This window comes from Phalacrocorax aristotelis, chromosome 4, assembly GCF_949628215.1.
Source record: "Phalacrocorax aristotelis chromosome 4, bGulAri2.1, whole genome shotgun sequence".
Lineage (NCBI taxonomy): Eukaryota > Metazoa > Chordata > Aves > Suliformes > Phalacrocoracidae > Phalacrocorax > Phalacrocorax aristotelis.
This window is the reverse complement of record NC_134279.1, coordinates 33,048,682-33,064,860: the sequence shown is the minus strand read 5'-3', so window position 1 is coordinate 33,064,860 and position 16,179 is coordinate 33,048,682. Positions and strand designations below refer to the sequence as shown.

General features: G+C 38.1%; 1 protein-coding gene across 6 annotated transcripts in view; it reads left to right on the top strand.

Annotated features, from left to right (window-relative positions):
* The window catches only part of CCSER1 (coiled-coil serine rich protein 1), a 735,398-nt gene that overhangs the window by 126,817 nt on the left and 592,402 nt on the right, over positions 1-16,179 (top strand). For all 6 annotated transcript variants that reach the window (XM_075090839.1, XM_075090838.1, XM_075090840.1 and 3 more), the window contains exon 4: positions 3,527-3,620. In XM_075090839.1, coding sequence (XP_074946940.1) covers positions 3,527-3,620 — 94 coding nt within the window. The remainder of the gene's footprint in view (positions 1-3,526; positions 3,621-16,179) is intronic.

The window sequence follows — 16,179 nt, the reverse complement described above, 5'->3', positions numbered from 1 at the left end:
AATAGAATTTGTTTTTTGAGAAAGGTGGTGAATCACTATATTTTTGTAGGCAATCTCACAAGATTTCAGACCATGCACAAGTTACTGCACAAGATGTAGGAGTTGCTCAATTAGTGTGAATTCATGCTCATTACTACTGTTATGGCTCATCAAGGGATGCTTAGCATTAATATCAACATGGGTTCAGTTGGTCAACTGCAATAAAGGTGATAATTCTAAGGTCAAGAACAAATCTCTGTAGTTCAACCTTTTTACCTTTTGCTTCTGGAATGAAAAACTTCTAGTGGTTGCTTAAAAATTGCAGGGATTGTTCTTCTGGACTTTGTCATCCAAATGCTGTTCTTATTAATAAAACAATATATAAACAAGGTATATTGTACATTCTCTGAGTAGTTTAATATACCATTTGATCAAGCTTGAGTGCATAATAGCTCTAAATTTAAAAAGGGAGCAGAATCCCTGAACTCTTCCTTTGTTTAGACATCACTTCCTTGCATTCTTCTGCTCTTAAGTTGCTACAACCATTGATTCTCCTGAAATGTGGCTGGTAATAACAGTTGAACTGGAGATACTTCAGTCACATCAGGCAGTGTTCTTGGAATTTGTGAAAAAGAACAGAGAACAAATCTTAGAAGTGTCTTACTTTGAACGATATTTAAGTACTAAAGGATACACATAAGCCCTAAATGAGATTTTCAATCTTTAGTATTTCACTAGCTCCAACAGTGATTCAACTTAAGTAACTTTTGTAGGTTATCTGAAACATTGAGCAATGTGTGTTCTCCCACTTCAGTTTAATACAGAACACCTTTTTTTAAAACATTTTTTTAATAAACTAGCTTTCTGTCATGGTTTAGCCGGCAGCTCAGCCCCACACAGCCGCTCGCTCACTCCCCCACCGGTAGATGGGGGAGAGAATCAGAAGGGTAACGCTCGTGGGTTGGGATAAGAACAGTTTAATAATTAAAATTAAAAGAAACAACAACAGAAATTCAATGTAAAGGAGAACGAGAGGCGCAAAGCCCCGGGGGAGGGGGGAAGGGGATGAACCGCTGAAACAAACCGCACGTGACGCAGCCACCCGCCGCCGCAACCTGCCCCCCCTCCATATACTGGTCATGGTGTCACGTGGTATGGAATGAACCTGCCATTGGCCAGTCGGGGTCAGCTGCCCCCGCCATGGCCCCGCCCCTCCCAGCCCCCCCCCCCCGCCACGCAGCAGAGTGCGGGAAGCTGGAAAGGCAGCCGCCCCCCACAGTGAGGAGAATTAACCCCTTCTCAGCCAAAACCAGCACACTTTTGTTTGGGTTTGTTATGTCTTAATGCAAATCCAGACTAGAAAAGTTTGTGTCTATGTAAGTGACAGGTACAGTAACCTGATATAATGCATTTGTGTATTGCACTTTCATGTTTTATTTTTATGCCTTTGTACTGTATAGTAATAAAGAAATTGATTATTGAAAGTCTACATTTTGTCAGCATGAGGGAAAGAAACAGTCACTATGACGAAGGCTTGTCAGCAATAGCTCTTTGAGTTAAGATAGAGGGAATAAGACGATGTGTGTTTGATGTCACTGTAGTGTTCCATGTAGTGTATATTTTCCTTCTGTACAATGCTGCTTGCTGCTTGAGTGGAGGTCTGTACACTTGACAATTGTCACTTTCTGTGCTTGGCATCTGTAAATATAGTAACAGCATTTGCAGTGGGTTCTGTATTTCAGAAGAGGTTTTCTCGTGTTGATGGTATGTCAGGGAAAGAATGCGAGAAAAGGTCCTTGTGTTGCCTGCGTGTTGTTTATGACTCAAAAACAGAATTTGAAGAAATAACTACTCAAAAGGGTTGAATAAGTGTAAATTGTGAGTGTGAATAAGAATTGGTATCTATTATGGGTGGGAAATGCTTCAAAAGATTGAAAGGAACATAAAAATATATGGTTGGACCTGAAGTCAGGGAGGGTCTTTACTAGTTTAATATAGACTGTTATATTTCTCTGCTTTCTGTACAGCAGTTTGCTATACAGGGATCTCAGACAGCTTGACACTTTGGGATGATCAGCTGGCCTCTCTTGCACTGAATTCCCATTTTCTCTGGGTTACGTTTGTCTTGGGAGCATATGGGATGTATGGGGTGCCAGCGCCTCATGCAGGATCTACTGATTTTTTTCTTTTGGCCAGTGAATAGACTGAAGAATTAAGCCTGTTGCAATATCGCTTGTAGATTTGCCAACAAAATGCCAGCTGGAGAATGCATGAATTGTCTTTGATTAGATGTTGGTGACTGTGGAGAAAATCATAATATTATCAGGTCAAAAGAAATTACCATAAAATAAAATATACATGGGAAGAAAATAGAGAATGACTATCTCTCTTAATACGTTGAATATAGCAACTTTAGGTTGCCTCATCATCTCATTTTCCAACGTTCCCCCTGATGACTGTAGGAATGGGGAAAAAGAAAGAAGAGAACTCTCCTGGTGTGGGTTGCCTTCTCCCTGCTGCTGTTTCTCCCTGGATGGCAGAAAGGAGAGGCTTTCTTCAGCCATGACTCCCTGCGTGCGGCTTTGTCCCCTGTCACTGGTGCATCTGTTCCGAGACCAGTTGTCTTTCCTGTGTCTGGCTGCAGGCACTGGTTGTCCAGGTGGGCCTTTGCAAAGGCTGAGCCGAATGCCACTTCATGACCCCCAAAATTAAGCCTAAATAGAGATACTGCTGTATTCAGAGTTTACAGAGTTAAGATATCTACCTGAGACACAAATAGTCATTTTATCTTCCAGGAGGCTAATCCTGTAGGGAAAAATATAATGTGAAAAGATACTATTTTTCTCTCTTTTAATTGTTGCCCCCCAGCCTCTTTTTGACTTTCCAGAGGATGCACTGTGTAAACCTGCCTTACCTGTCTGGTTAAAACTTGGCAAACAAAATGGATCACAAAAAGGGAATGGGGACCTAAGCAGTTACACTTCATAGCCAGGCTTTCTGTCCATGTAAGCCTTTAGCACCCACTTTAATACTTAAAAATTCATGAGTTGATCATTCGTGCCTGAATTCCCTGTTTATCCTGAATTTGTGTCTCTTTATCCCTTGGATAGATAGAACAGTAAATCTCTATTCAGACTATATTGGTAAAGGCAGGTGGTGCTTAGAATTCCAAAGTTTAATGAAAAACAAGTACTGATACTTTTATGTTGTGCTAAAAAATAACATTCTTATGCTTCATAAAAGTTACAATTAAGCTTGGAAAGACACAAAACCATAATTGAACAGAGAAAAAAGGTAATGTAGATGGTATTACTTGTACTTCTAGGGTTGTTTTTTGTTAAATATTCAAGATCCTGTAAAAACAGAGAATGGTGACAAATACATTTCTACTTGGACAGTTGTTTCATACAATTTCTCACTGGTCCAGGGTTAGCAGAAAACTTTTCTGTAGCTCATGCTACAGATCTGATTGTTCATTATTTTGTACAGAACAGTTTGGTTAACATATCTGTCTAAATGCCTTTTTTTTTTTTTTAACATCTATTAGGATGTTTTGAATAACTTGGGTTCTTGTGAGTTGGATGAAGATGACCTGATGCTTGACTTGGAGTTCCTAGAAGAGCATCACCACCATCGTTCTGGTAAGTCAGAAAAATACTGAATATTTTCAGTGAGGTATTATTATTCTAGAAATATAAAGTAAAAGTATTCATACAATTACTTGGAAATAAAAAAGTCATTTTTCTTGGAAGGGGAAGAGCAGTATGCACTTTGTAGCATTTTTTCTAAATGCATTTGCCATTTAACAGAAAGGTACTCTGTACACGGCATTTGGACTCTGTATGGTCAGTTATGAAATGGAAGTGATTTTTATAGCTACAGAAGAATTCCAGCACCGAGGGCAGACACATCTGGTTTTCTAGATACTTAAAATGACTGCTGCCTACCCTGGGCAGTTGCTAAAAAGACTGTTGCTGATATAATTGCTATCCTATTTTGTGTGTGCCAGGATAATGTGCTTCACATAAAGACGGTTTGACCTGAGACATGGGTGTAACTTGATTCTTTCTCTCATGGTTGGTTAAGGCACTGTTGAACCGCCTTGATTAATAGCAGTAACCAAGGTCAACTTGTGGCGTGTTCAGAATGATTTTATAATAGGATTACACAAGGCCTTGGTAAATTGTGACACCTGCAGTGGGGAATCCTGCATTTCCTTTGGCTGTGATGTGGGACAGTGTAGGGCCTAATCTGTGAACAGGAAAAGTCCTGCTAATTCCACAGGATTCGGAGAACTTGAAACATAAGTGAGATTTGTACTTGATCACAGGTAGAGCTCTGAGTTTGCACTCTGTTGTGATCCTCTGTTATGGCAGTGGCATGCTTTTAAGCAGAAGTAATCCTCACCCTCTCTTTTAACTGCTGTTTTCTGGCCCCTCTTTCTCCATCCATCCATGTAGGTACCTATGGTGCACATTCATGCAGACTCGTGTGGAAGAGGGGTTTATGAGACATGTGCCTGCCTATGTGGGCCATCTGTTCAGTTCTGGTCCTGCTTTTGATGCAAATTTAGCGATGGTTGCAGATAAACTGCTCGAATTACACTTGTTTCAAATGTTCTGTGTATAATAATTCTGTGAATATATCTGAATTTATCTCTATGATAGTTCTATTTAACTATTGTATTGTGCTTTTTAAACCTGTTTGCATATCTACTTATAGGATGAAATATCTCTTCCGTTTTATTTGGTAGAAAGCAAAGTAGCCAGAGAGTACGGAGGGTTGTAGCAGCAATATGAGTGTGTCATAGTCTCCTAAATTACTGGGAGCAAGGATGCAACAAATCAACTCCACGAAAAACACTCTTTATATCCAGTACTGAATAATGCTGTTAGCTGGTTACAGAAAGTCAACTCATGGGTGAAGAAACATGGGTCAAAAAGTTTCAAAAACAAACATTACATATTATAAGAAATCATAGCATTTAGACTTGTTCATTCCCTGGACCTGCTGGAAAGAAATTAACTGGCAGAACCATTTTCCATAAATAAACATCCCTAACATGTTGCAGTTGGCCTCACCTGTTTTTTCCTCCGTTTGTATATTTATAAAGGAGTGATTTAAAAGTGATGGAAAAGTTATGTCCAGTATATTATTATAAAGATTTTTAGCAGCTTCTGGAACAGCTACGATCGTAATGTCTGAATGACATTATTCTTGATAGAAAAGTAGTTAAGATGGAGATGTGATATGACACATAATTTTCTACTCTTGGCTCATTATCCAGAGCAAATGAGATGCTTTTAAAACAGACAGCTCTACGTTGCCCTTTGAAGAACAGTGACCATTTCTATTCTGAGCAGTAACGTAGACACACACGTTGCAGTATACATATTGTCTTTAAACAGAAAGGTGTTTATCTCAGTAATTTGTGCTCTTTGATTTATTTGTTTGGTGCTGGGTCTAGCTGCAAGAAAATTTAGGATTTGCCTAGTTGTCACTGTTGTTTTTGGGTCATTCAGTTGGAAGAAAGAGTTGGAAGGTTAGAGCCACAGTGTAAGTTGACACAATTTCACCAAATAAAGCTGACATCTTTATACTGAGTTAGGATCTGGCACAAAGTGGTTTGATGTCCTTGTTTGTAAGTCATCTTAATTCATGTTAAGACATTGAGATAGCAGGCTTGATTTTCAGAGTCTTTTAGTGTTTACATGCCACTTAAGTACATAAAAACTCAAGTTAGACATTGATAACGAAACATTTTTGACAAGTTGCTTTTCTGATGGCAATATTATTAAGCTGTGGCCCACTTCCAGGGTTTAAGACTTTTCAACCAAAATTATTTTTAATAATTCCAAATCAATCTATTCTCTGTTTTTACTTTTGGGCTTGTTTGTTTTCTCCAATAGGCCTCACCATTCATACCTAAATAGAATTCTTCTAAACTTCTTCAATTAAAAAATATTATCAAATATTATTGAAGCAATTTTTTATAAGTGCTGGAATACAGAAGTGATTGAGTGATCACGTTCAAGATATACAACTAGATTAATGCAGAGCTTTAAATGTTTCTAAGCTCATTAGATTTGAAGTGATTATATTTCTGGGCATGTATATATAAGCTATTGCAGATAATTGGGAAGATATATATAAATTTTTATTTTTTAATTTTTTTTAAAAAATCTTCAATCTTGCCCCCTTCACAAACAAGATGACAGCAGATTACACACTGAGGATGAGCCAGTACTGTTATGGTAGAATTTGTTATTCTGATTGAATTTGTGTAAAACCAAGGGGCTACTTAATTCTTTCAGTATGTCACCAGCCTGAAAATAAGAGTAGATGATTTCCCGTAGTATTCGCTAGTAGTAGGTTGTTTGGACTCTTTGTATAGGCTCCTTTAAGGTGATGGGCGTGATAGTGTACCTATGGCTTGCATCACCACAAATCATGCAACACAATCCCAGACATACAGCTTGTGAGTTTCCCCTGTTGGTGCGTGCTGTCTATCGTATATAGAATTCAGCTCTGTATTATGTCTGCTTTAATATTTAAGCAGTTTTGTAGCAATATTTGTTTACGTTCCTAACAATTTCCTTATGTTTCTCTAATACTTGAAAGGGATCTGTGTGTCTGACATTCACATGTGTATTGTACTGAAGTCAACTGGGAGTTAATGCATGTGCTGCTAGATCTGTTATCAAAATGAAGGTGTTCATGAGTATAACAATATGACATGAAATGTTGCTTTTTGCATGGAAAACTGAAAATTATTCTCTTCTGGAAGTCAGAATTACCAACAATACTGTGACTATTTGTAGTGCAATGAAAAACCTGTTCATGTTCTTCATATTGATGCTGATTATAGCATTTATTTGGTTAAGGCTGCCAGTACTAGAGCCATATTACAGTTCACTTGTGGCCTGCTTTGGCTCTTCATAAGGAATTCTGCAGGGAACAACTGTAGGGTGAAATGTTCCAAGAGAAGCTCTGTTCAGTAGTTTAATAAATACATTGAAATATGAAGAGGTGTAACGGGAAAAGAATTCAGTTGTTTCTTTGGTTGTTAGAGGCATAACTAATGAATCAGGCAAGTTCCTATTCTTCAAGAGCCTACGAAAATGTCTAAAATGAGAAATTACACGAATACGGGGGCTAACATCACATCTTTGACTTGAATATCACAAACTATTCCTTGGTCAGGGGGCTGTATGCAGCAAGCTGTATCCTTGAAACATAGTAATTCTGAAGCGTAGTGCCACAGTTAATAAATACAGTTGATGAGTTGGTTAATGGCAGATTGAGAGTGTCTCTTAACTGCATTAGGAGCCTCCAGATCTTGAGAGACTCTTGTTAGTTAAGGCCTGATTTAGAATAACTTCTGCTTTTAACTGCTGTGGTTGAAAAGAATAGTGTTTGCTAGTGTGAAGATATGTGTCTTTGTCTTTCTAGTGAAGTTGACAACAGAGTAATAATTTAACAAAATGATTGTATTGATCTGCCATGATTTTAGTGACTGTTTATGAACAGACAATAAGATACTATTGGAAAGATTTCTGGGAGAAATGGGTATTAAGGAGTGGTTTTTAAAAGAGGAGCTAGGGGCCAATTGGCAGGTAAGGAGATATTGTTCCAGAAAGTAGAATGCTGTGTTAATTAAAATATAGAGGTAGAAAGGAGAGAGAGATTAAGATGTGTTACCACGTTCATTGTTTGCATTTTATTTTTAATTTACTACTCTAACTCATTTTTTTAACTTGTGTTCTTGTTCTGTCCTCTCAGCTTTTCCCTAATGAGCTGGTTGCCCTCCAGCAGCATCCTCATTAAACGGGGTTCCTGCAAAAAGGCTCTAGAAACCCTGATGAGTACTAGAAAATTAGAAAATATCCCTAACATTTTCTCTAACCATACAACTGAAGAAAAGGAGATACCTTCAAACCCCATGTAGATGATTCTACTTTGAATGTAGAGTTTTGTGCTCCACTAGTTTTAGCACAGCTTTTGAAGTCTGGAATTCCCTTATTTCTGATCTTCTCTCCGTGAGTTAGTTTGCTGCATTAATTTACTAGTTTTGCTTCTGTTTTAAAGGCTGTATTGCTGAGATAAATAATGTAAGTCAGAGACATTTTATTATCCCACCTAACACAATTGCTTTGAAATTTAATAAAATAATATTTATATAGTACTTGGTGAGTGGGGAGCACTACTGCATACAAATGCAAAATATTAATCAACTTGATTCGCGGAGATTTTTGCAAACTGTTCTTAAGCTGAAATGTTTAAAACTGAGCATAATATGACATACATGATGAGCCTTGAGGGTGCCTTTTTATTACTCTAAGTAAATTAGACTTTTAAAATATGCTACAGCGTTGATTTCCTCTTGTAAAATAATTAAGTTAGTGGTTTCTGTAGCGGGAAACCTTTGCCAGTTTATAGAAAGTGGCACATTAATTTAACCTCATTCATTTTCCTTTTCCTCAGTGAAACATGACTTATTTGATTCCAAGTATTGATTACTCAAATATATAAGGAAGACCTTTATATTCAGTGATATAAGCAGTGGGGAATTTATTCAAGTAATGCACATTATTGTGGGTGAGTTGTGTGCTTGTGTTGTGCCATAGCCTATTGAAAAACCAAATGCTTCGTTTTGCATGGTTAGTATTGTCATTAAATCATGACTGCAGTAAATAGTAGCCTTTTCGAAAAGTTCACAAAGGCATAACTATCCAAGGTCTTCTGTAATGTCTTAACTATTTGCCATAGGTGTCACAACACCAGTGCTCCTGCATCTTTCTGCAAAGATGCGTGTGTGTAGCTGGGACTTGTAGCAAGTGGTCTGGCTGAAGTCGGGGGCGGGGGACACTGCTCATGGTACCGAATATTGAGCACATGCGTGTGTCATTTCCACATCAGGCTCCACACTGCGCAGTGACTATTCACGAGTGACATATTGATTAGCTGTGTACCCAGACTGGCCTGCCACATCCATCATGTTGTTGCTTGAATGCTTGCTGAATAGTTTTGAATAATGCAGCTCGCTATAATTTTTAGAAGAGATTTGTCTTCGGCCAGAGGTTTAGCCATTTTGGATTTAATGCCTCAGTCTCATCTGTAAAGCAGTGATCCAACGTACATGTAAAGCATAGTTATTTCACCTAGTGTATTTCAGAAATGAAATTACTTGTCATATTTGCTGTAAAATATGAATTAAAAGTGAAAATACAAAAGTGTACTTCAGCATCCGTCTACATATTCAACTCTTAAAAAACCAAACACTTTCAGAGATAGGGCACATTCTGTTCAAACCTAATTTAAGACCATCTCTGTTAGAAGCTTTTTAAGTGTGTGCTTAATTCTGTGTATGTTGTAATACATGCTTTGGTACTTGCTCAAGGCTTATGAATGAAAAAGATTATATGTAACTTCACAAAATTGCTTTTGACGTGGTGGAAACGGCTCTTAAGTGCTCTCTCTATATTTCCTCTGTTAGTGGATGTTAAGGAAGAAGGGCCTGTATGGCTACCTTGGTGTAGCTTTGTGTTAATATAACTGAAAGGGATGAGCGTGTGAGGTTATGATATGGTACTATTACTCTTACAATATAACGCTTGTGTGTACCTAATTAAAAATAGAAAAATAGTTATTAAATAGATGTTCTTTGTGTTTAAAATGTATTGCTGTGGTACGGTGTCTGCTTAGCACTGTCACTAATGAGCAGGGAGAGGCATATCTTAGTGACGTGGTTGGAAACTGTGGACTCTAACCTTCATCATGTGTTTGTATTAGGTAGCTTTTATTTAGTGCACATTAGTGAGATCCAGAACATAGTGTGTTGGGCTAGAGTACCTATCACAACCCAAGTACTTGTTTTTTTATATAAAAACTTTATTATTAATTTGACAGATTACTGTGTGAGTTTTGCAAACTTCCGAGGGCAAGGTAGAAATAGTGTTTTGGTTTTTGAGATGGATCCACAACTTAAACATACTTATTTAAATGTCAAATTACAGTCATCATATCAGATTATGTTCTTTTAGTAACATAATTACATTAGGTATTAGCAGCCTCACCAACAAAACGCAGTGCACTTGTTTTTTTAGAAAGTAAAAGTCAGGAATTTTCATTGCATTTCTTTTAAATTCAGATAGCCTGCAGATCAATCGGCATCAGTACCCAGCCAAACTAAAGTGTTGGTGTAATGACCCAGTGATATTAATTAGGTAGTTGCTGAGTTATTTTGAATGTGGTGAGCAAGCTGTGTGAAAATTCTCTGGTGGGTTTGGAGCTCCTCCTGGGTCTATTAATTAAATGTACTAATTATTTTTATTAATTTTTTAATGGCGGGTAGGAGTACTGAGCTGAGATGAAACCCCCTTGGTGTTTTGGTGGGGTTTTTGACAAGGAGTGGGAGAAATAGAAATGCTATGAAAGAAAAAGTACATGAAAATTCAGTGCTGGTAGTGGGTTATTAACATAGATAGCTACATACCATAAAACAGAAATTAAATTGCTTTTGATATGTGAAACATCTTCTAAATGTAATGAGGGAATAGAAAAATACGCTGTATTTACAAATTATACTACTTGTTTTGGCACCAAAACACCGGGAGCCCCTCAGCTACCATGGATCAGCTGGAATTCATTGAAACTGAGTGTTAGATGTTAGTATGCCCGAAGCAGGGGGTTCCAGGGTGCCTTTGGCTTTGGGGCTAGTCCTCAGCCAGCCACAGGGTGGCTCTTGTCAGAAGCCTGGAGTAGGCTTCAGTTTCTGTGAGGGGCAGCGGGCTCTGGCACTAGCACTGCTGTTGTCTGCGTGGATAGTATCTCATTTTGTAAGATAGTGGCACTGGCACAGAAACTCACAAGGGGCAAATACCACTTGTTGGATGGTTTTTCCTGAGATTTCTAGCAAAGCAGACTTCCTGCTCCCAAGCAGAAGTTGTCTCAGAGTCTGACAAAGTGCCCATATACTGCATTCATGTTTGTCAGTGCAAAGAAGGCAGATTTTTCAGTGCTTTTAATTTGCCTTTAAATAGAGAATAGGAAAAAAAGATCCTAACTATGTATTTCTGTCAGACAACTGCTTACAACCCGAGAAGAGATACTTTGATAATTTGAATGTATTGCTTTACTTATGAATGTATCATTGGCAGCAAATGATGTTTCTGTGTTTAAAAACAATGACATATTTTGAGTTTTAATTGGAATTGGGCACCCAACTCCTTGAGCTCTTTTGGAAGCTTCGCCATTCCCAAATGCCACCTTTAGAGACGTATACGTTACAGATCAGGTTAAACTAGGCCAGCATCCCTTTAGTTTCCTGCTTGAAATGTGTAATAATATTTCAGATTATATTTACAGGTTCTGAACAAAATAGATTGTGATGGTAAAGTAACAGAGCTCTGAGTCTCTGCCAAAAAGGAGGTTCACAGATTATTTAGCTCAGTAGCATCTTGTTTTGTCACTACAGATTTTGGACAATAAGATAATAAAAAAGTAAGCAGTACTAATAATGAACATAACTGCTGTGTGACTTCAGTACATTAATTACACTGCTACATAGATAGCCTAGGAATGATTAAAAGGGGAAATTCATGTTAATTTTTGATTTTGCAAGGGAAAAAGACTCACTAATTGTCATGAAGGGGGAACAGCACAAGCAAGAACTCTGGCCAGCCTGATTTCATGCATACATCAAACTTCCAACGTGGCTTTGAAGTATGGAGTGGAGAATCACATGCAACTAGTTTTTCCATAACGAGAAAAGTAAGAGGGATTTTTGTATTTTCAGAACAACCTATTCTACTAAGCTACATGATTTCCCCTGAAGCATTGTTTAATAAATCTGACACAGTAATGGAGTAACTTCAGATCTCCAGGGAAATGAAATAAAACTTGTCATCTTCTAAACTCTTCTAACTGTGATCTACAGCTTCTGAAAGAGGACTGGGCATGGAGGAAAGGGATTTTTGCAGGCTTTGGAGCGAAATAGTAGGTAGCGTTATCAAATGAAAGAGTGTATTTGTGTTAGTCAGAAATAACCATTGCATGCTTGTGGCTAAGCATGGTATTAGGGGTCTTGAAGCTTAAGTGACTGAAAGTAAGGAGAAGAAATAATGACTAGAGAAGAAGTTAGTTTTAAACTGGCATAAAACTAAATAAAAATCATAGACTAGTGTAACGTTAGTCCTCCAGCATCCTGGCACACCATGGTCCATATTCTGGAAAAGTACTGAATTGAGAATCCTGTTTCTCTTCTTTTACTTGTGTAAATGAACGGTGTAATCTTATTCCAATTTTAATTGAAGGGAAAAAAAACCCACAACCCAGAACTGCTACCAATTTAACTTTATCCTAAAACCTTTAGTGTATTTTACCTGAAAAGTTGAGTTGCAAACGAGCCTAGTTGATGAGCCGCAGGAGGTATGTAACACTAGCTTCTAGCTGTGCTTCCCTCAGAATACGTGTAAAATGTGTCTGAGATATTATAGATAATTGGCCTGTGCTGTGTGTTCTCAGTGGATCAAAGAAAATACCCAGTTTCCTGAGCAAATCAGTATTTTAAGCTATCTTCTTTTTTTGTGTGTGTATGTGTAGAGGGGTGAAGGACTGATGTCTTCATATGGTGGGTATAAGTTAGGTTCCTTTCTGGCTGATAGAAATTTTATTAGTGATATGTACTTGTAAATCCTATTCAGTTAAAAGGAGCAGTTAGAAGATCAGCATCACAGGGCATCACAACCATAATTCAGATGCCAAGAGGTTTTTCCTTCATAAATAGACAAGAAGGGCAAAAGAGCACAGTCCTGAACTCTAGGGTCATGAGAGAACACTTTAAGTGAGATGCATTTGTATGGTTATCATGGAGCAATTAGAATCAGTGTCTGTATCTCAATTTCCTGCTCTTTCGTAATTATAGGGAGACAGTTACAAATCTTTATTCATATTGGTATGCTCAGCCATCATTTACTGAAAGAACCAGGACAGTAATTAAATTAAGCACACTGCCTTTCTTCATTCCTTTGATTTTATACATACATTGAGATGAAACATCTCCTTTAACAGTATCTGCAGGCAGAAAATAAATGCAATAATAAACATTATGACAAATCAAAGCGTACTGTCCTATTTAAAACAATTCTGCATTTTTAGATGGCAAAGTTTAAGTAGGGTGCCAAGTGCTGCTTTTCTGTCCTGCTTTGTGAGTTTACAAAGGTCTGGACTGGATGTCTTGCCAAAATGGAAACGTGTGGAGAACTTGAGAGGATCGTGCTGTTTCTTCTCTGTTTTCTGTGAGTAAAACCAAGAGTTGTAGGGACTAAGAGGAATAGCTACGAGCTCACAGTTATTCTGCAGAACATCTATAACTCGGTTTATATATAAACACCTGCACCTTCCATACAACTTCTTCAGTGGTCCTACCTTGAGGTCAGACTGAAACTGCGCGTGTCTAGAAGGTGTGAATTAGTGATGACTTTTGACATTTTGAAGTATTTATCTCTGGTATCCTTGTAGCTCCACTCTGGTAAAGAACGGAAGGGTAGTGTGATAGTTAAAACTTGAGTGTAGGTCTCCTGGGTTGAGCTGGGTTGTTTGATGCAGTTTTCCAGTGTTACCCTGGGCTAGCACTAGTATGTGCAAAGTGGTACTCCTGTAGTGATGCGGATTTGGCATTAAAGTTTCAGAGATACTCAAGGTACCATTGGGACGGTGCTGCATTAATAACTAGTCATTACAGTCTTTAGAGGCCAATTATGTTATATTTTGTGCTTCATACATCATTCCAGGAAGTGGAGCAGACGCTACCGTTGCTGTTGCCGGTGTGTTCACTACTTTTACTGCTCCTGTTATTTTTGTCATTCCTTCTGCTGAAAAAATGGCAAAGCAAAAAGCAAACCGTAAGTTTCTTTATATCAGGAGGGAAAAATACAGCAAAAAGCATGTCGTATTCATCATTAAAGCCTGGCTCAAAAATGAATTACTTTTTAAATCTTTCCAAAACTGTACCTACCATCCATCATTACTTAAAGATTGGGTCATATCTGCTGTAGTGTTTGAAAATATTAGTTGACTTTGTTGTATGTCTTGTGGCTGAGCCTGTTGTGATGAGAGCCTGTTGTACCTTCTGTTGTCCCTGTGAGGATTCTCTCAAATGGTTACTATTATTTGGATTTTGTAGGTTTTTATTTGTTTTTACCCCCAACTTCCCTTGAGGGGGAAGGACTTCACAAATAAATACCATGCAGGTAAGTAGGCCCTGAGATTTGTTGCAGCCTAGTTTCAGCTTGAGGAGGGGAGGTCAATAGGTAGCAAATGCTTTGGAGGTAGGTCAGGGGTACACAGCCTTCCTGAGAATGTTTTGGTCTCTCGGAGACCCCCAGAAGTAGTCTGTGCTTTTGGATTGTATAGCTTAGCTAGTTTTCAGTAGTATGTTGTAAGAAAGAAATTGTACACCTCTCTTTGCCAAAGGAACAGTTTGAGATAAATTCTGGAAGGTGACCTTAAAGAATTTTTCTGGTTTTACCTTCTGTACTTAGGCTTATTTTAGGATTATTCAATCTGACCCAAAGTGAATAATGCCTGGCTGTCTCCTTCTCAACATGCCTGATTTCAAAGTTATTCCATGCAACCCTTGGTGTAAGGAACAGCTTTAAAATGAAAGTTTGTGAAAGCACCTGCTTGCCATCGCTCCAGTAGCTTCTGCAGAAGACATTCATTGCACCTACAGAGGATAACATCAATATTATTAGGTTTCTGGGGTTTTCCCCCGTTTCCTTAATGTTGTAACATTGTGTCTATTTCCAGTTAAGTTTTAAAGGAAAGAAAGTGTGGTTGCAGTTGAAAATATTCAGAAGGCACTTCTGAGAACAAGCAACAAGTGATCTATTGCAGGATGGATAACATATATACTGGTGGATCTGCAAGTGGCGAGTTATGCACAAATTGATATTATGCTGAATCTGTGGGTAACCATATAATTTTCCCTTTTTCATAGAACTAAACATTTATAAGTTTGATATTTAAAAAGTTGCTGAACCATACATTAGTCTGTTAACAGTTGATTGCCAGTGAAGGTTTCTCAACTTCCAAGAGCTTAGTCTGAAGAATGGGTACCTTGAGAGCTCCCTGAATCTTGCTCTATGAAAAGTTTCTTTCATTACAAACAATAGTGAAACTGAAATTCTTTCACAACTGCACAAAAAAGAAAAATTGGTATATTCCTGGAGGCAGTGCATTGCATGCTGGGGAAAAGAGGTTGCAGTTAGTTTTGCTGAGTAGTATGGTGTTAGGATCACTTAAGCTACCAATAAAATAGGTAGTTGCTAACAGGCAACTGTCTGCCTGCTAACAGGCAAGTGGCAGCATCATCATTCAGGCTGGAGCACAGACCTCCTGACTGAGCCTCTGCAGCTGGGCAGGAGGGATCTCGTCAGCCCCAGAGCCACTGGAGGTGATGGCCCTGTGCAGCATCCCTCAGCCTGTGGTGATATGTGTGCTGAAAGTAGCCTGTATGGAAATGTGTGTACCTAGTAGCAGTACATCCGTAAATGGAAAACGTACCTGATAAACCAAAGGTAATTCTTTGAGCTGTTTCAGGATTTTAAAATGCTTTAAGTCTGCAAACCCAACTTTTGAGACCTGGTAACAGGTTTTGTTTGTAACACAGTAACTGCTGAATCTGCAAGGGTGAGAAATAAAACAGAAAGTTGATAGTAAATGAGCATAGTGCTTTTTGGTTGCAGGATGGATAATGCACTCATCTTCCCTCTCTAAATATTGCCAACTCTGCAAACACAGTTCACATATTTTTTAGGAAGAAGGATTAAAGTGGTGTCTTTGCAAAGGTTAAGGAAAACAGGTGCTAGAGCCTGAGAAACCCTTGAGAGTGTGTATGTGTGTGGAGCAGTGTTGTTAGTAAATTTCTCTTTATTATAATTATGATCTTTCTGACTGTCAAAGGACCAGGTAACACGATTAACCAGTTAAAGATCTTCCTCACCTGACCAATTTATTTTCTCACAGAAGTTTCTTTATAAAAAAGCAATTTACTATAAAAATACACTTATTGAGAGGTTGAAAATCAGGCAGTAGATAAAATGAAAGTACAGCTGTGTTGTAATATTAGTTTTGTGCTTTTTCCCAAAACTGTTAATTTCACAGAAAATAGTTTTGACAAGCCTGTGTATTTCTAGT